This window comes from Serinus canaria, chromosome 24, assembly GCF_022539315.1.
Source record: "Serinus canaria isolate serCan28SL12 chromosome 24, serCan2020, whole genome shotgun sequence".
In the NCBI taxonomy this organism is placed as follows: domain Eukaryota; kingdom Metazoa; phylum Chordata; class Aves; order Passeriformes; family Fringillidae; genus Serinus; species Serinus canaria.
Window position 1 is genome coordinate 2,906,636 of NC_066337.1, and position 20,012 is coordinate 2,926,647.

At 49.0% G+C, this 20,012-nt stretch overlaps 2 protein-coding genes across 12 annotated transcripts in view; one reads left to right on the top strand and one right to left on the bottom strand.

Annotated features, from left to right (window-relative positions):
• LOC103823630 (protein CEPU-1) overlaps positions 1-1,297 on the top strand; it is a 357,359-nt gene extending 356,062 nt beyond the window's left edge. For all 5 annotated transcript variants that reach the window (XM_050983513.1, XM_018923760.3, XM_018923761.3 and 2 more), the window contains one exon: positions 570-1,297. In XM_050983513.1, the coding sequence (XP_050839470.1) occupies positions 570-670 (101 nt within the window). In that variant the 3' untranslated portion in view covers positions 671-1,297. The remainder of the gene's footprint in view (positions 1-569) is intronic.
• Positions 1,298-5,151: 3,854 nt separating this feature from the next.
• Positions 5,152-20,012, bottom strand: part of LOC103823631 (opioid-binding protein/cell adhesion molecule homolog) — a 297,711-nt gene continuing 282,850 nt past the window's right edge. For 5 of the 7 annotated variants that reach the window (XM_050983613.1, XM_050983612.1, XM_018923765.3 and 2 more), the window contains 2 exons: positions 19,224-19,375; positions 5,152-8,010 (listed from right to left, as the gene is read on the bottom strand). In XM_050983613.1, the coding sequence (XP_050839570.1) occupies positions 7,910-8,010; positions 19,224-19,375 (253 nt within the window). In that variant the 3' untranslated portion in view covers positions 5,152-7,909. Of the gene's footprint in view, positions 8,011-14,982; positions 15,287-16,413; positions 16,638-18,833; positions 19,376-20,012 lie in introns of those variants that run through there. The other 2 variants (XR_007779486.1, XR_007779485.1) reach the window with 2 other exon arrangements.

Below are 20,012 nucleotides of genomic sequence, written 5' to 3' on the forward strand. Positions count from 1 at the left end.
TACCCTCCTCATCCCATCTCCTTGAGGTGGTCTGAGCCCTTACTGAGCCCCACGGAGACACTGAAGAAGTGTAAAACACCAAGTCCTCAATGTAGTGCTGCTGGCAGAGTCTCGGCAGGGTGGGCAGGTGGTTACTGTCCCTCACAAGGGACACTAGAGGGCAACAGGGTGGTCACCCTGGGGTGGGCAGAATGTGCTGGGCAAAAACTGCCATCTCCCCTACAAGTGTGTCTGGAAAACTGGGAGCAGTTTGGAGGAGAGTGAAGGGGGCACAGGAAGCAGGCTTGGGAGGGGGACTTCAGGCTGAAAAGGGACCGCAGAGGATCTTGTCCCAAAAATCAGCATTTGTGGGGACAGGGATGGCCGTTCCCATGTTCCTGAGACAGTACAGATGGAGGGGGACACCCAGAGTACTCTCAGAGCAATCCCACCGTGTGCACCACTACCGGGGGCCCCAAATAGCGTGGAGTTTTTTTTCTTTTTTTTGGTTTTAATCTTTATTTCATGGTTTCTGCTATTTGTTGACTTTGTGACCAACCATGGTGGGTGTTCCTGTCCCCTTCCCGCAGGCCCTGGTGCAGTGCACGACGGGAACAACGGCGCGTGGCGGCGAAGCGGCTGCGCGTGGCTGCTGCTCCTCCCGCTCGCCCACCTCGCCCGCCTGTTTTGACCCCAGAGCCGGCCCGCGGAGTAGCGGCAGCGACGACCACGGCCAGCCAGCGCGAGCAGAAAGGAGAGGAAGAAAAGAAGAAGAAGAAGAAGTGTTCACCGTTTCCGAAAATAATCATAAGAATTGAGAGAGTATCCGGCCAGGCCACCTGGGGGAGGGGGAGAGAGGAAAAACACGCAAAAAAAATAACCCACAACGGGAATTTGGAATGGAGAGAAAAGGGAAAAAATTAATAATCCAAGGCTTCCTGCTGAAGATGCAATGCGACTGAGTCTTTTTCTTTTCACCCTATTTTTTTCTTTTTTGTCCCCTACCACTTTTTTCCCCTGTTTTCGTTGTTCTCTGCCACGGGCCAGCGTGGAGGATGGACAGGGCCATCGGAGTGTGGCACTTGTCCCCTGCCCTGTCCTCTTCACTGCCGCCACCCGCCTGCTCCCTCCCGTGGGACCCTCCATCCAGACACACGGGTTTTCTCCTTTGCCAAGATTTCCCCGTCTTCTCATGGACTGTGCCGCCATTTGTGTTTCAGAATATATATACATATATATATATATATCTCCATGTATACATATATATATGTATAGATATATAGATCTTCAACAGTTACCACACCACCACGAAAGGAAAGGGAGGAAGGAGAACGGCGTCGAGCCACGCTTTCATCGTATCATCCGCGGACATCGTGAATGATAAGGGATTCTGAGTCATGGTTAATTTTATTAATTGTATTTTCTGATACGAGCCTAGAACTCTTAGTTCCTATAAAACAGAAATGCAAAAAAAATGAGGGGGAAAAAGTAAAAAAAAAAAAGAGGAAAAAAAAAACAATCCAGGAGAGGGGGAGCAAGCGGAGAGAAGTTTGTTTGCCGAGGAGGCGACCAGCCAAGGAGGTTTGTGAGCCCGGCGAGGAGGATGAGGAGGAGTCCTGTGCTGAAACACCCCCAAAACCGGCCCAAAAGTGGTCGTCTGGACAGTTCCTGCTGAGGGCACAGACGACACTCGCCGCGCGTTGAGGTGGAGGGAGATACTGAATCTTTTTATGGGATATATATATACAGTATATATAAATATACATATATATATATATATAATTTTCTTTTTTGTTAGAGTTCTAGCCACAGTTCCCAGCAGGGTCCTTCCGCTACCATTACTGCATGCTGTATATGGAGTTAGGTGTGTATTGGTTCTCAACAAGACAAGCGTCTTGATCCACACATCCCTGAACCCCCTCGCCTTTCCACCCTCGGGCCACCGGGGACAAAGGGTCACGGGGGACCGGGGCCCCTCTCTGTCGCTTTTTGCCGCGTGGCCCTGGCCTTTTCGCGGTGGAATAAAGCGAGCTGAGGGACAGAGGGAGATCTATATAGCTCAGTTTTATATATTTTTTTATATATATATACATATATATATATATGTGTATGTATATGTGTGTGTGTGTGTGCGTGTGTGTGTGTGTGTATATATATATATATATATATATATATATAAATAAAAAACAACACAAAAGAAATGAGAAAAAGAAGACGAAGCAACCGGCCCCTGTGGAGGCACAGGACCTGTTGCCTCGCTGTCCATTTCAGTGGGGGTTTCTCCTGCAATTGGTTTTCCTCCTTCAATTTCCTTTCCTTCCCTGCGGCCGGCGGCGGGGGGCACACGGGGGGCCCGGGCGCGGGCAGGCAGGCGGCGAGGGGGCTCTCTCTGCCTATCCATTAAAACGATTGTTCCATGTGGCCGCTCCGTCTGGTTGTGGTGCTCATTGCTGCGGGGGCCAGGGCCACTCCGCGTTCTCCCCTTGCGCCACCAGGAATGGGGAGGGATGTGGGAAGGGATGCTGGAGGGGGTGTGGCAGATGGGAGCACCAAGTCATCACAATGGGCCAGGAGAACATTGGAAAGATGGCCCTGGACCTCACCGATGAGCTCAGCAGGAATGCTGTCACAGGTAAGGCTTAGGTGAGTAGATGGAGACAGTGTGGGGCACAGCTGTGCCCAGTTTCCCTGCTCAGGACCCCACTCAGTGCCCCTAAGCTCAGGTGTGGCTCTCTAGCCCAGCTGTAAAGCATTGCTGGGGATGCCTGTGGAGCAGCTGAAGTGAATCCTGTGTGGGAAGGAGGGACAGAGTGATGTGAGGTGGGTGCAGGGAACAGGGTCCCTCATGCAGTGCTGCATACGACAAAGCACAGCAGATTGTTTGGGTGTAAGTGCATTTTGCTGTCCATGGAGCCTTGTCTTGGTCAGTGTCTTGGTTTTTGGTGATGCTGGAAGGTTGCTTAGTGAGTTTGGTTCTCATCCTCAACTGTGGCCTCCAGGGTGCCAGTTTCTTCAGGTCACCTGACACATTTGCAGGATCAGAAGTTGGTTGCTGTTGATGGTGTGACAGATTTGTGTGAGTTTTTTTATTTCCTGGCCCTATGATGTAACCCAAGAGATGAGCATGGAGAAAAAGGATGGGAAGGTGCTGCTTTGAGGTGTGACATGCAGTGTCCAGGTGATACTGACATGGGGTAAGGGAAGAAGCATGCTCAGGCTTTGTGACATGTCCCAGGTAAGGGACAGGGGACTGAGGGTGTGGGGACAGGACAGCTGGGCACAGGTAGCAGGGTCAGGATGGCAGAGACGATGGTGTTGGGTCTTTATGCAGGTCCTGCAACTCCCAGGTTGGACCAGCCAGCCACAGTAGAGTAAACGTGGAAGGAGGGGCAATGCCCAGATGCTTGGGGATAATGGGGAGGGATCCAGGGATAAGTATGGAGGTAACAGGGCTCTCTCCCTCACCTCCTCTCTGTAATTGTAACTTTTTTGGTGTTCTAGGTGAGAGATCAAGGAGTGTCCAGTGCCAAAGTAGCAGACAAAGAGGAAGTTAAAGAGAGAGAGGCGGCTCGATGGATGCATTTATGTAATAATTTATTGACATAGGTAAGGGTGTTTCTTGGTGCTGGGAAGGGATGGAAGTCATGGTCTGAAATATGCCTTCCCTCCCCCTGGATGTAGCAGCTGAGGTCCATGTCCTTAGGCACAGGTTGGGTGTTGCTGAGGGCCAGGGAAAAACATCCCTCGCAAGCCAGGAAAGGGAGATGGAGGATATCACATGGGCAGAGAGGGGCTGCATTCCCTTTCCGTGCTCTGTGATGGGGATAATGCAGATGAGGCATCAGGATGTGCCATGAGCAGGATTGTTTGGGCATCTGTAGGTATTCACTCCAGTGGAGGCAGGTCCAGCACTGGGTATCAGGCAGAACTGGCATGGGAAGATGGGAAGCATTAGGGAAGCTTGGATTGTGGTGTGATCCCCAGGGGCCACATCAAGGGGTGAGTGTTGCTTTGTGGCACCTGTAGTTACATCAAATCAGCCCTAGCTCCCTGATGGGATAGGGTTTTTGGAAGAGGCTCAAAGCAGAGAGTCTCCCATGGAGATCACTAGTGCTTGATTCACTGCAGGTGAAATGAGGAAAGGGGGCAAGGTGACACATCCCTCCCAGATCCCTTCCCTCAGGAGGTTGTTGAGTTTTGGGAAGCACTTACCTGTCTGCTGGGTCACTTGAGGGACAGCAGAGGTGTTCCTGGTGTGCAAGGTCACAGCAGCTCATAGCAGTGCTGGGATGGAGCTGTTTGTTTGTTGTGGCATTCAGGGAAAAACTCTTGGGACTGGGCTTTTCATTCCCGTGTTGGGGAAGATGAAGGGAGGTCTCAAAGTGAGCAAGACTGATGGGTCTGTCACAGTCCCACTACCTCCAGTCTCCTGGCAGCAGGTCTCACACTAGAAGAGCTTGTTAAATGTTTTCTCCTGGTTGATGGTGTGGAAAGGTGAGGCATCCCCTGGGAGTGATGGGCACAGCCTGCTGTGAGATTACAGCCATGTCAGGGAGACACTGAGGGTCACAGGTCTTCTGCTCCTGGTCCTCATGGTTTTTGTCCTTTGACAAAGATGTTTGGTCTGTGTCACACTCTGCCAGATCATGACAGGAGCAAACCTTGGGAGTGCATTTTCTGCAGAGGCCTCCCTCCAGGGGGCAGGTTTAGTTGTCAGAGTGAGTATTGTTGCAAGATGATGGAGGAGATGCTGGGAATGTCTCAGTCATGGAAAAGAGGCCCCCAGTCATGCTGCTTCCACGGAACGTAGGTGAGCGATGAGAACGAAGACAGTCCTTACCCTGCAGGGCCTCCATCAACAGGTGTGTGCTCATCGCTCATCGGCAGACACAGGTGGGCAGGAGCCAAGACTCACTGGTGGATTCCCAGGGAAGATGCATGGATGGGGTGAAGGGTGGCCCAAACAGCATCAGGCCCCCAGCTGTGGGGCTTCAAGCATCACTGTCACAGGGGACGATCAAAAGAGGGTCCAGCCAAGTGCTGGGTGGGAGACCCCAGGAGTGGCAGCGGTCCCAGGCACTCAGGAGCCCTCCCAGCTCAGCTCAGCAGGTGCCCAGCACTGCATCCCTTCCCTGGGGTGCACGGGACCCGTGAAGCAAAGCCCCGAAGGTACAAAGTTCGTCAAACTTTATTGATACACTGCACAATCACAACCATCTCTTATTCTTGCCGAATTAGAAAAGGTTACAACTACAATGTAACATGCACAAATCTCAGGTAGTATAGCCACCCTTGGAATACAATGATCGACAGAAACTCAAGACCGGCCATCGGCAGGAGAGACCCAAGAGCCACACTGCCCCTGCCCTGGGCACCCGGCCACCTCCCGGGCTTCCAGACATGGGGAGCAGTGGTCACAAATGGGTCTGCCACCCGGCAGAGCCGCGGCGGGGCCGGCCTCAGACAGCCAACACGTTCCTCACAATGGCACGTTACATGGCACGAGAAAGTCGAATGCCATCCCGGCAGGGTACAGGGGAGCCCACCCGACCCAGGGACAAGGATGGGATGGGGACAGCCCTGGCACCAGGCCCGCCAGCCTCAGTGGCATCTCGTCGCCGCCACTCTCCGATTTGCCGTGGCCTCTTGCCCTGTGACTCTGCGGCATTTCTGCTGTGGGGACAGAGAAATTTGGGGCTGACCAAGGAAAGGGCACGGGGTGGCAGCGGGGGGTAGTTGTGGGCCAGTGCAGACCAGTAAAGGCATCAGGTCAAGGTGTCTCCTGCACCCACGGTATTTTGGAGCGGGCATGTGGGGAAGGATGTGCGTGTTGCCGTGCTGGCTGAAGACAGTGCCATCCTCACGTTATAAACATGCCCAGGGCCGTGGGATAGGACCCAGATCTCTGACATTGCCACCCTTCTTGGATGCCAGCGGAGAAGCAGAGCAGCACCGCAGGGACCGCAGGACGCGGACTCACCCAGTCAGTACCGGATCCCCGTCCACCAGGTAAGCCAGCGCCTCAGGCCAGCACTGGGGCAGCCCCTGCCTGGGGCCAGATGTTTTTTGTCATTCAGCCATGGTACATGTTGAACATCCAGGATAGGCGGGCAGGAGCATCCACTGAGATTTTGTAGCAGGTCCTGGGCAGCCCATTGAGAACAGGGATGAGGATGGGCACGGCTGCATAGAGGACACAGTGGTGGCCCATCATGGCCTCTGGCTCAGGGTGGTTTTTCCATCTTTTGTCCTGAGGGCTGGCACTCCATCTTCCTTGCAGCCACAGCAAGCAGGTTTGGGCAGCAGCAGAGTTTGCAGGGGGAAGACAGCGTGTGCGTGGCCGTTGTTCTTAAGTCATCTCACTTGTGGAGGGAGAAAGAAGGGACAAGGCACAGGGAGGTGCTGGGTCAGGACAGGGGACACTCTGTGTGCTTGCTCGGTGCCTTGCTGTAGTCGAGTCTCCCTGTCGCAGCAATAGGGTCCAGTGCCAGGCGTGACTTTTCAGGAGCAGGATGGGGGTGTCCATCCCCAGACTGTGGCACCAAAGCATTCCTGGGTGGCCACCGAGTAACAAGAAGGCTCAGGGCTGCCACAATGTACCAGGCAAGGGGGTCCACAGTGCACAAGACTATCAGGAGCACAATTCTGTATGCAGGGAGATGAAATGGCTGCTGCCATGGGTGGCAGCTCCCAGGGTGGCTAGAAGAAGCAGAGAGGGCAGAGTCTGGGTGTGTCTATTTTGGTGTCACAGGCAAGTTGCAGCAGGGAGCATTGGAGCCATCCTTGTCCCTGCTGTGCCAGCACAGCAAATTGACAGAGCCCAGGCCTCCTCCACAGGGTCAGACACAACAGACTTTCCTCAGGCAGGGACACGTGATGGGCATAAGACAAGGCAGAGTGAGGACATTGCAGCTCAGGGCCCCATGAGAGGCAGAGATACATGAACGTCAGAGCTGTAGCAAAAGGGCCTTGTCAGCTGGTGTTTCGATCTGCTGTTCAGAGCCTCTGCCCCACGCTGGTGATGCTGTGCTTTTGATGTTCAGGTTGGAAAGTGCTTGGAAAACAAGCCCAGAGAAACCTCCCCAAAAAGTGCTGGCAGAGCATCAAGGTGAGAGCCATGGGGCAGCCCCTGCCATCAGGGGGACAGCAGCAGAGTGGGCAGGGATCTGGAGCAAGGAGTGAGGGCCTTGCTGTCTGATGCAGCAAGAAGGCTCCAGTCTCTAGGAGGGCTGGTGGCAGTCTCCAGGGCTCACGTTCCTGGGCGAGCAGCCTCGTGTCCTCAGGAAGGTGAAGGGGTTTTAGTGGGAAGCACAGGGGTAAGGTGTCAGCTGGAATAAAGAGTAGTAGGAAGTGTGTGACCCTTGAAGGACGACTGGTTGTGCTGGGTGACCCTCTCCCAAAGGGCCAGAGAGCATCCTGTCAGGAGCAGAGGCAGGTGATGGGGGGCTGGCAACATCGGGGTGCTTAGGGAGGAAGCTTTGGCGACGAGAACTGACATTCAGGACCGAGAGGGCTGAAGGCAGAGCCAGGAGGCTTCAGCCTTGGGGTCTTTTTGGGCATAGGCGGCTTAGTGAGACGACGAGACGGACATCCCGGTGAAGGCTCTGGGCGGCACCCGCCCCGAAGGCTCCGTGCCCCTGGCGTTGGACATGAGGCAGCCACAGGGGGCACCGTCCGTGCCGGGCCACATCCCCGGGGCGATGGTGGCGGGTGACAGTCTGGTGGCACGTGGTGGGGTCTGTACAGCGTAACCGGCGGCGAGAACGATCCCGGCACGTGGGAGACGGGGCCATCCTCGGACGCTCGGCACCGCCGCCCGTCCTCCGGTGCATCGCCCGTCCGGTGGAGAGGAGTCCCCGGGCGGCGCGGCGGCCGAGCCCGCGGCGGGGGAGAGGTGCGGCGAGGCCTCCCGGGACCCTCCGCTCCCTTATCAAAAGTCGAGAAGGAGGCGAGCAAGGAGGGTGGCCCAGAGGCAGAGGCCAGCAGCCACCCGGGACGCTGCGTTGCCACCATCGTGCACTGCTCCAGGCCCTGTATGGAGAAGAGTGGAGAAAGACAAAAGACAGCCTTAGGGACAGTGCTGAGATAATGAGATAGTGCAAAGGGAACCCACCTCCCCACTGTCCCAGCAGCTCCCCTTCACATCCCACCCCTAAGCTGACCAGGGTGTTGTGTCCCCCTTGGAGGGGTGCTGGACTTGTCCATCATTTGGAGAGCAGTGTCAGTGCTGAGGAGGAGGTGAGGAGGTTTGCAAAGAGCTTGCAGGCAGGCACAGTCCTTATATGAGGAGGAGGAGGAGGAGGACGCCCTTGGCAGGTGTCAGTCCAGCCCCACCATGCTTGAAGTTGCCTTCCTTGGGGAGTCCTGATGCAGACAATCATGTGAGAGCCACCAGAACAGGAGGCCTTGGTGCTTGGAGTGACACAGCTCGTGACTGGTGACAAAGGATCATTGGCTCAGGAAATAGCATTGTCCAGATGTGCATTCTCAGGTATGCAGGAGCATTTTGGGGTTGCTGGGGGGTTCTTGGCAGGCAGGTCAGGCAGGGAGGAGGCTGGGCATCTGATTACATGGCTGGAGTTGAGATTTGTTGGGTTGTTTTTTGTTAGGGCTGTTATTTGGGCTGCAGGGCACACAGGGGGCCAGTCAGGATGGGATGAGACAGCTGGGCAGAGTGAGGGAAGCAGAGGCAGCCACTACACACTCTGCCACAGGGCCATGGGTCTGTCCATGCTCCCTGTGGCCATGGAGAGGAATTTAGGGAAGTCACAGGTCTGAGTCCCAGTACTGGCATTCTGAAAGGGAAGAAACAGAAAAATAAGTGCTCAGCTGTCTTAGCATCAAAACTCAGGGCATGGATGAAGTGTGAACTTAATGGGATTCCTATGCATTTGTGAATATTCTCTCAGGCCTGCAGTCACCTGGAATGGGTTCGTCACAGAATCCCAAAATGGTTTGGGTTGGAAAGGATCTTAAAAACCATCTTGTCCCACCCCCTGCCATGGGCCAGGAACTCTTCCATTATCTCAGGTTGCTTCAAGCCCTGTCCAACCTGGCCTTGGACACTTCCAGGGATGGAGCAGCCCCAGCTTCTCTGGGCAACCTGTGCCAGGGCCTCACCACTCTCAAAGTGAAGACTTTTTTTCTCAGTATCTAATTTAAACTCATCCTCTTTCAGTTTAAATCCATTCCCCCTTGTCCATGCCCTTATCAAAAGTGCTTCCCCAGCTCTCCTGTAGCCCCTTCCAACCCAAATCATTCTGTGATTCTATGAAATCATATCCAGTTACAATAATTTCCTCAGGATGGTGTTATTCCTTGTCTTTTTATCTACTGATTTTTTGTGAGCATTTATCTTAATTCAGGAAGAGGCAAAGGAGAGTCTGAGATGTTAAATCCAAGCACTGCCAGAAGGTGAAGGAAATGATGGGAAGATTGAGTGATGAGCAAGAGGCTGTGTCATGACCATGCTTAAACAAAATTGATTATAAGAGCCCATGATCATCCAAGAGGGGTAGAACTATGCCATAATCAGACATTTCCTTGCTGAATAGACCTTGTGATATGACAAGTGGAACCCCACATTTGTTAGGGGCAGGTAGAGCCTTTGCAGGTAGAATAGAAAGGGCTTCTTAGCTTGGTTCTCCTCAGACCTGTCACTGCTCCCTCTTTGGTTTTCACCCCTCAAACCAATGCCAGCAGCTCAGCACATCATCCAAAATCACAGAAATAGTGAAAATTTCTGCAGATTTAATACCAAATGCTGATTAGCCTTTAACTTTTCTGTATTTACACCTGCCCAGACACTGCTAAATTGGTGCCTTTCTCTAGCATCTCTATAGATGTGGATTTTAATGTGTGACTAATTCTTATCACTATTTTCTAGTTCACAGTTCTGCACTGGTTATTGGCTTTGATTTAATGACACTTTCAGAAATTTCATAATCTATCTTAAAGCAATTGCATTGTGGTTGAGTTGGAGAGCTCCCAAATAGATAAGTCACCTAATACAGGGAGGAAATAAAACTAAAAATGCTGGGTCATTACTAGAAGAAAAAGAAAACAAACATTTTCTCTTAAATTTATTCTTTACTCTTTACTGTGGAATAATGTATTCTGGTATCAGACAGCTAGGCCTTGTAAAGATTGCAAAGATACTCTACAGGAGAGACAAGAATAAAGATACAGGAACCAAATAAAGTAGTAATTAGATACAATCACAAAATCAGGGCAGATGGCTCATTTCATCACAGGCTGCCTGTGACTCCTGTGTTCTCTGAACTGTCACTTTCCATGGGAAAGGCACAACTCCCACTGGGACAGGCAGAGAACTCAACTGAGGCTTCATAGCCCTGCCACCCCAGCAAATATTTTGGCTCTGCTCTGCTCAAACCCCAGTGCCTGGGCATTGAGGTGTGAGTGCACCTGGACTCTGGCTGCTCCTGCTCAGCTTATTTATTATTGCAGTTATTTATTATTGATTGCTTTTAGTTTTCTTCCTCTTGATTTATTTTGTGTTCACCTTTCTGGCTATTTTCTTCCTTTCCTGGCTATTTCCTTCCTTCTCCTTGAGGTAACCTTAGATTTTTTGAGACCTTGATTTGAGGACAGATGGCAAGGTTGGGATTTTGTTTCTCCCCTAAGATCTTGAATACAAAGGTCAGAAGGAATCAGTGGGTCTGTGGTGAATGGATTCTCTTAGGCTGTGTTGGAGGCACTCCCCAGTGTGAGCCATGGGAATAGCACAAATACTTACAGAGCTAAGCAGTCCCTTCACATGCATCAAAAAATAGCATTTACTTTCTTTTCCTGCCTTCTTCCTGTGCAGGACAGAAGTCCCATGCCTTCCACTTCACTCCTCCCAACTTGTTGCAACATTCACCCTTCTCCAGGTGAGATACAGCCACACAGAGATGAAGAATTTAGAATGTGTCTCTTGCTGCTTTTCATTTTCAGGACTCAGGAGAAAGGGGAAGGGAATGTGCCCAAGCTCAAGGTGCTGCTGGAGCCTCTCCAAGAGGGCATGGGAAAAGACAGCAGTTCCTCTCTGCTTCTCATGGTCTGCAACAGCAGCTAATGGGGGAAAGCCTGTCCAATCCTTCATGTCTGAGGACAGGAATAACTGAAGGAAGTCTGGGGGAAGCCTGTCCAGCAACTCATGTCTGAGAGCAGAGGCACCTAGAGTAAGTCTTTGCAACCTCCCCAGGATGAGATTTCTCTTGATATTTTCCCTCAGGTAACTGCATGGCCCTTCAAGGCCTGTGCCAGCTCATAGAAGGGGGATTGGACTAAATGACCTTTAAAAGGTCCCTTCCAACTCAAATTTTAATTCTAAGAAGACTCCAACAGGGATGTTCACCCCTGTAACTGAACAGCCACCCACCGCAGAGTAAGGAACAAAAAGTGGTGGCTTCTTGCACACAAAAAGGAGACACAGGCTGAGCAAGATCTAAGGCTTGCCACAAACACTGACCCTGGGACACCACGCTAATGTGAGCAGTGAGTGTAGGTAAGCATTTTATAGCATAGCATAATAGATGGATTATTTACAGCATCTAATGGAAAGTTGGCAATTGGCGTTTCATGAAATAGTTAAGAGAAAACACAGAGTAAGTATCAACCACAGGAAGACAAATGTGAAATATAGGGAGCAAGTGGAAATAAAAGTGGGAAAAAGAAAAAAACTACATGTATAGTAAGTGAAGTGAATACATGTATAAGAGGTAAAGACAAAGTAACTCCACAGGATAACAGGGCATGTGCTGAGAAAACTCTACAAAACCAAACAACCCTGTGAAGGAGAGGGAGCTGTCCCTCATCCTTCACAGGAAGATGGAGAAGAAGAGAACACTGATAAATACTGAGGAAAATGAAGATATCCCACTTCAGCTCTGGCTTCTTTCACCAACACGTGAAGGAAGTGTTTCCCCCTCACCTCCCAAGCTGCCCAAAGTTTAACCCTGGGTGTCATGCCATGGTAATGATTGTCTAATAAAGCCTGTTTCAAGCTGTGTTGGTGTCTTTGAAACATCCCACCAGATCTGCAGCTGCAGAAGGTAAAAGTCAGCATGGACAGAGGGACACAGAGATCCAGGGCTACCAGCCAGAAGAGATGGAGCTGGAGAGCTTCACTCTGCTCCAGACCCTCAGGATCTACATCTTCTCCCAGTAAAACTGAATGCAGGAGGAGCTCATGTGCAGACAGGCCAAGGGGGGCAGGTGCTCACAGGACATGGGTGGGATGAAATTTGGAGGCACAGCTCCCCGGGGCCAGGGGACAGAGGGAAGGGTCAGGGAGCGCGGCATGAGCAACTCCTGGTGACAAGGGAACTTGAAGTTACCAGACAAGCTGGGTTGAGGGTGGCACTGACAACACTGGCACCATGGTGGGCAGGCATGAGACAGCAACAGCACATGGGGGTCCTTGGTGTGAAATGGAACAGAAGGAGTTGTGACAGGGACACAAACTCAGGTCCAAGCTCTGGTGTCACTGCTGGAGTTGGTGACCTCAAATAATGGAACAAGGAAAATGGCTGAACTCAGCAAAGCCCAGCATGGTCCTCAGAGCTGGAATGGGACCTCAAATAATCCCATGTTAATTGGCTGACCTCAAGTAACCCCAACGACCTAAAGTAACCCCAAAGTGCTCGGTCAAGAGTGAGTTTGACCTCTAGTAACCCCAATGACCTATAGTAACCTCAACAATTCACTGGTTGACCTCAAGTAACCCCACAACGACTGCAAGTAACCCCAAAATGACCCCAAAATGACCTGAAGTAACCGTAAAGTTCTCAGCACAGAACAAGTTTGACCTCCAGTAACCCCAATGACCTAAAGTAACCCCAAATATTACCTGGTTGACCTCAAGTAACCCCACAATGACTGCAAGTAACCTCAAATTGCTCTGGACAGAGCAAGTTTGACCTCTAGTAACCCCAAATATGAACTACCTGATCGCTAGTTACCCCACAATGACCTATAGCAACCCCACAATGACCCCAAATTGACCTCAAGTAACCCCAAAATGACCCCAAAATGACCCCAAGTAAACTTTAAGTTCTCAGCACAGAACAAGTTTGATCTCAAGTAATCCCAATGACCTAAAGTAACCCAAAGTGCTCTGTCAAGAGTGAGTTTGACCTCTAGTAACCCCAAATATGAACTGGCTGACCTCAAGTAACCCCACAATGACAGCAAGTAACCCCAAATTGCTCTGGAGGGAGCAAGTTTGACCTCTAGTAATCCCAAATATGAACTAGTTGACCTGAAGTAACCCCAATGACCTATAGTAACCTTAAATATGAACTAGCTGACCTCAAGTAACCCCACAATGACCTATAGTAAACCCACAATGACCCCAAATTGACCTCAATTAACCCCAAAATGACCCCAAAATGACCCCAAGTAACCTTTAAGGTCTCAGCACAGAACAAGTTTGACCTCCAGTAACCCCAATGACCTAAAGTAACCCCAAAGTGCTCTGTCAAGAGTGAGTTCAACCTCTAGTAACCCCAGTGACCTCTAGTAACCTCAAATATTAACTGATTGACCTCATGTAACCCCATAATGACCACAAGTAACCCCAAAAAATGACTTGAAAATGACCGCAAGTAACCTTAAAGTTCTCAGCACAGAACACGTTTGACCTCCAGTAACCCCAATGACCTAAAGTAACCCCAAAGTGCTCTGTCAAGAGTGAGTTTGACCTCTAGTAACCCCAATGACCTCTAGTAACCCCAAATATTAACTGATTGACCTCATGTAACCCCATAATGACCACAAGTAACCCCAAAAAATGACTTGAAAATGACCTCAAGTAACCTTAAAGTTCTCAGCACAGAACAAGTTTGACCTCTAGTAACCCCAATGACCTAAAGTAACCTCAAATGTGAACTAGCTGATCTCAAGTAACCCTAAAATGACTCCAACATGACCTGAAGTAACCTGAAAGTTCTGAGCACAGAACAAGTTTGACCTCCAGTAACCCCAATGACCTAAAATAACTCCAAATATGAACTAGCTGACCTCAAGTAACCCCACAATGACCCCAAATTGACCTCAAGCAACCTTAAAGTTCTCAGACCATAACAAGTTTGACCTCTAGTAACCCAAATGACCTTTAGTAACCCCAAATATTAACTGGTTGACCTCATGTAACCCCACAATGACTACAAGTAACCCCCAAAATTACTCTAAAATGACCTCAAGTGACCTCAAAGTTCTCAGCACAGAACACGTTTGCCCTTCAGTAACCCAAATGACCTAAAGTAACCCCAAATGTGAACTACCTGACCTCAAGTAACCCCCAATGGCCTCTAGTAACCCCAAATCTTAACTGGTTGACCTCAAATAATGACCTCAAGTAACCTCAAAGTGCTCTGCACAGAACAAGTTTGACCTCTAGTAACCCCAATGACCTCTGGTAACCCCAAATATGAACTGGTTGACCTCAAGTAACCTCAAAGTGCTCTGCCCAGAACTTGTTTGACCTCTGTTAACCTCAATGAGTTACAGTAACCCCAAATGTTAGTTGATTGAGCCAAAGTAACCCAATGATCTAAAGTAACCATAAAGTTCTCTACAGAAAGTGAGTCTGCCCCAGATAACCCCAAATCTCATTTAGCTGGCCAAATTAACCCCATGAATTAGCCCTTTCCAGCTCTCCTGGATCTCCTTTAGGCACTGGGAGGGACGCTGAAGTCTCCCCAGAGCCTTCTCTCCTCCAGGTGAACACTCCCAGCTCTCCCAGCCTGGCCCCAGAGAAGAGCTGCCATTTCCTGAGGGGTGTTTGGAGCAGAAGATGCTGAGGGGATGGATGGCTCAGCCCAGAGTCATGAGGCCCCAGCAGAGCCAGCCCTCACCAGGCACCTGATGGACATCTGCCCTGATCCCACCCAGAACATCCACACAGCATAATCCACTCAATGAACAGGAGAAAAATCATTTTATTGTTGACCAGAGAGAATGGAAGCCTTTATAACTCCCCACCCACCAGTGTCCTGCCACCTCCACTGCTCCCAGCCAGGCTGGCTGTGGCACCATGGCACGGCAATGTGTGACCCCCAGTCCCTGAGCTGCCCCCCAGCACATTCCTGAAGCAAAATAAAGCTGAGGATTGCAATTCCCAGACTCTTCGGCAGCAGTACGGAACTTACATATCTCAGCCTTTTTGTGGGCTATTAATAATGGCAGGTGGCAACCAGCAGAATGATGAAATGAGGTGTGAGCTGCTCCCTTGACCCGAAAAGCATTGCTGGTGGCAGGTACAAAAGAGCAGTTGGACAGATTCACCTGCCCTTCGAAGTTCCTGTAATGCACAAAAGTAGATGTGGGGTAATTACTTTCTCTCCTGCACAAAAGACCTGGTTCAGATATTTATACTCCCTGAATGCAGCACTGCCTCCTTCTCCTCTCCTTACTAATTTCCACTCCTAATATCTCCGAGTTTTTGTCAGATTACTGGTTTGTGTGCACAAATAAACACAGAAAATCACTGCAATCACAGGCACTCCACAGCAATAGGAAAGCAGGGCAAAGATGCCATTTCTTACTTCTTTTTTTTTTTTTTTTTTTTTTTTTTGCATATGTTTTGCATTGATTCTCTTTTCGCAAAATTCAAATATTTGTAGTGAGGCCCTGGCACAGGGTGCCCAGAGAGGCTGTGGATCCCTGGAAGTGTCCAAGGCCAGGTTGGATGGGGCTTGGAGGACCCTGGGACAGTGGAAGGTGTCCCTGCCCATGGCAGGGGGTGGAACTGGAAGAGCTTTAAGGTCTCTTCTAGCCCAAACCATTCTGTGATTCTATGACTCGTGTTTTAAGTGTTTTAAGTCAAGCAGTCTTTAAATATTGAATCAGGGCTCTTATTCTTAAAGACATAATTGCTTTCCCTTGCTTTTATGTATTTAGTCTGAAGCTGCTGATTCTTAAGAGAGTGCACAATAAAGCATGAAAAGATTTTATCTCTCCATAGAATAATTGGTTTAAATCACATCTAACACTTGGTATTTTAACTTATTTTCAGTTAACTCACTCAATCATCAATCAAAAAGATTACATACTAGAAATACATTGGAAAAATGCAGATGGCATCTTTTATAAAACATCTACATCTCTCTTTATTCCATTAGCTCTTCAATGGGAAGAGCCAGTAAAAGGTCCCAGAGCTCCCAGTTTGGAATGAGGGCTTGGGGGAATTTCCCTTGGTGACTGAGGGACACACTGTACTTAAAAGAGATGTAAAGATCCAGGTTTGGGTGATTTTTTCTCCCCATCTTCATATATAAATAGCAAGTACAGAATGCAAGGTGCTCATCAAAAAGTGAACCCAGACATGAAATCTTTAAATAAAAGAATTAGCAGATTTCCAACCACTTGTGCTCCTCTCCCCTTTGGCAAAGGCTGGTAGAGACTGTCCAAGAAACACCACGCACATACCCAAATAGAAGCTCTCCACAGAGCCCATCTTTTCCACTCTCCTCTGTGTTTCCAAGAAGCTGCAGTTTTGACAGACAAGCTGTTGAATTTCACAACATGTTCGCAAAAGGAAAAAAGCGCAATCCTTGAGGAGGGATGGAATCCCACCTGCTTAAATTCCTTTTTGAGCTCACTCCGTGGCCTGCTTGCTCCTCTCTGCCCCAGTGTGCTTCACTCAATACACTCTTGAAAGAAGGGGGGGAAATAGAATATGAATGTTTGCCTTTTTCTCCATTAAAAGTTATGAAATTAAAATAGCTTTAGGTATCCTGAGTGTTCACACAGCAATATCCAAAGGATGTGCCAATATCCTTTCAAAGACAAATTTAGGCTTCAGTGTTGCCGCAGGTAAATACCCACACAAAAACAAATGAAACATTTTAAGTTTTAACTTTCCCTTCCTAATGCTTTTTCTGGCTGTCTCACTAGTAAATATTTTCCTAATCTTCCTTTTATAAAACAAGGATTAGAGGAATATTAGTATTCCTCTAAACAGACCATTACTAACAGGAGTTGCTACAAGGCAGGGAGAGCCACAGGACTGGGCTCCTACATCTCACCTTTATGGATGATTTTTAATATCCCTGCTTTCCCATCTATGCAATCACCTCTAATGTACTTCGCTTCAGCCTGCTGGACGTGTTTGTAGGATTAATTTATTAAAACAAGGTGAAATTTTGTTTTCTCTGCATGTTGGCATCAATTAATAACTGTCGTGAGAGGATTGCTGTGCTGTCACAGGAGGAGTGTGTAAAGAGCAACACTATCTGCTGAGAGAAGGAAAAATGCCTGAAAACAGATGTTGTCAAATAAAAGATAACCACGTAATAGCTTGGAACAAAACCAAAAATCCCTAATCCAGTCCCCTTCTGAGTAGAGGCAGTTACCTCCACTGCAACTTTTTCTTTAGTCTGGTTTCAAGTCGTGAAAAAAAGAGACTTAGGTGATGTTATTTTGTCTCACATCAGAGAAAGAGTGAGTGTAAGAGTGCCAGTAGGACAGGGAAATAGAAAAAAAAATGGATATTGGGAAAACTGGATTGGAAACTAATGTACTTATTTATGTACTAAATATCATAAATACAATATTTACTACATACAGTCATAGAATCATCAAGGTTGGAAGAGACCTTTAAAAGCATCAAATCCAACCATGAATTCAACACTGCCACTGCAATTCCTATACCCCTAAAACATATATATATATAAAGTACCTCAAAGGCATTGTAAGTTATATGTTGTACTATGTAAAAACTAATAAGTTATACTAGATAGTCTACAATTTATATACTATGAGTATATTACATAATACATAATAAAGAATAATATGCTTATATATAATAATATATGTCAACAAGACGCTATTATTAAATATATGAATAATAGTTGTTTTCATATCTAGGTATATTTATAATTGATATATTATTATTATTAATAACAATATGTACTACATTGTATTTGTATCATATTGTATTATATATAGTCTATTATACTATACTGCACCATACCAGATATTGGGAAAATTTCTTCACCAAAAAGGGAGAAAGAGAGAAGAGAGAAAAGAGAAGAAGAAGAGAGAAGAGAGAAGAGAGAAAGAGAGAAGAGAGCAGAGAGAAGAGAGAAGAGAGAAGAGAGAAAGAGATCGAAGAGCTCACCGCCAACGAGCAGATGAGAGAAGAGAGAAGAGAGACGAGGAGACGAGAGAAGAGAGAAGAGAGAGAACGAGACGGAACGAGCGAGCAAGGAGAGAAGATGAGTAGCAGAGCAGAGAGAGAAGATAACCCAGAGCTTGGACCCAAAGAGAAGAAATCAGGCCAGGGCAGAGGAGAACTGGTTAGGATAGAAAGGCCTGGACCAGCCCCTACCCAAACACAACCCTACAGAACACAACAGAACAGAGTGCAGCAGAAAATACCTGAATGGGCCAGCCAGCCCCACAACCAAAGGCAAAGATGTGCCCCTCCCACCACCCCAAAACACCAAGCACCTCACAGGCCCCCCCAACATTGCCCATCCATCCAAACTCCAAGCTGGTGTGGAAACTATTCTCCCTCTCAACATCTCCTTGAGCCTCCTACCTGACTTCAATCCTCTCCCTCCTGCTGGGGGAAGGCAGGCTCCTGCTGTCCCCCCTTGGATTGTGACAGCTCTCTTGGCTTGTCAGAGTGCCAAAGGGACATGCCACAGGTACACGCCACCTTCCTCAGTGACAGCTGTCCTTGATGACACCATTCTTCAAACATCTTCCTTCCCTGGCCACCTGAATCACCCAGGCCGACGTCACCCACCCTGCTATTGCCAGTACAACGTGATCACTGCTGGCAGTCCTGCCAGTAGCAAACAAGGAAAACCCCACACCATGCACCCAGAGTGTGTTCTCACCTGTCCCAGGCTCCCTCCTCACCCCTGTGCTCCAGCAACACCAGGGCTCAGCTGACTGTGGCCAACTATGCTGTGCACCCAGTGTCGGGCTGATACAGATCTCATCCTCTGAGCATCCTCTGGCAGGACCTCGCTGCTCGTGGTTTGTGCCATTTGGCACCTCGATGGGCCAGGAACACCAAATACAGCCAGCTCTGCTCCAGCACTCCACCACTGGCCGTCTGCCAGCCTCCTTCTCTTCATCCTCCTCATCATGCTCTTCAAACTCCTCTTCATCTTCCTCCTCCTCTTCCTCTTCTTCATCCTCCTCCTCCTCTCCAAATGCCTCCTCTTCACTCTCCTCTTAATCCTCCTTGTCACCTCACCTTACTGCAAAAAACCAGCACCTACCATAGAGGATGATGCTGGCGTTGGTGTTGCCCAGCTGGTTCGTGGCCACGCACGTGTAGTTGCCGTAGTCCTTCTCCGAGACGTTGAAGAAGGTCAGCGTGGACAGGCGGCCCTTGCTCTCGATCCGCACTCCCTCCAGCCCGTTTGCTAACCTGCAGAGAAACACGATAGCAGTGCTGGGAGAACGGGGCTGGGGTGGATCCTACCCCTCCCTGGGCACCCTTTTGCTTCCCCCCAGCCAACACCACTACACACCCACACGTTCCCCCAGTGGGCTTGTGCATCCCAGTTTTGAAGACAAACTCTCCATTCCACTCTCCATCCCATAACCCAGCCTGACCTATGCATCCCACAGCCACCATCCCTGGGAGAAGCAACTCTGGGGTTTCCTCAGCCCTTAGCTGAGCCCCCACCAAAACGAGTTGATCCCAGCCTTTTTGTGTTGCCACATTTCTCTTCACAGAAAAAAGCAAGGCACAACTCTTCCCAAGAATATTTCTGGGTTTCACATTCCCTGAACATCAGAGAAAGAAAATACAATTCTTATCTCATTTGCTGTGCCTGCGCTGTGCCAAAGTAGAATGCAATATGGAGATTGTTTACCCAAAGTGATGGTGTTTTGTTTCCTTTGCCTATCAGGGCCAGGTGTGTGTATGTGTGTGTTGGGACTGTCAGCTGGCAGTCACGAGATGAGTGTAGTTGTGTGCAGGGTTGAGTGCTTGGCAGATTCAGTTTAGATGTAATCTAATATAGTGTAATAGACTATAGAATAATATAGTATAATGAAGT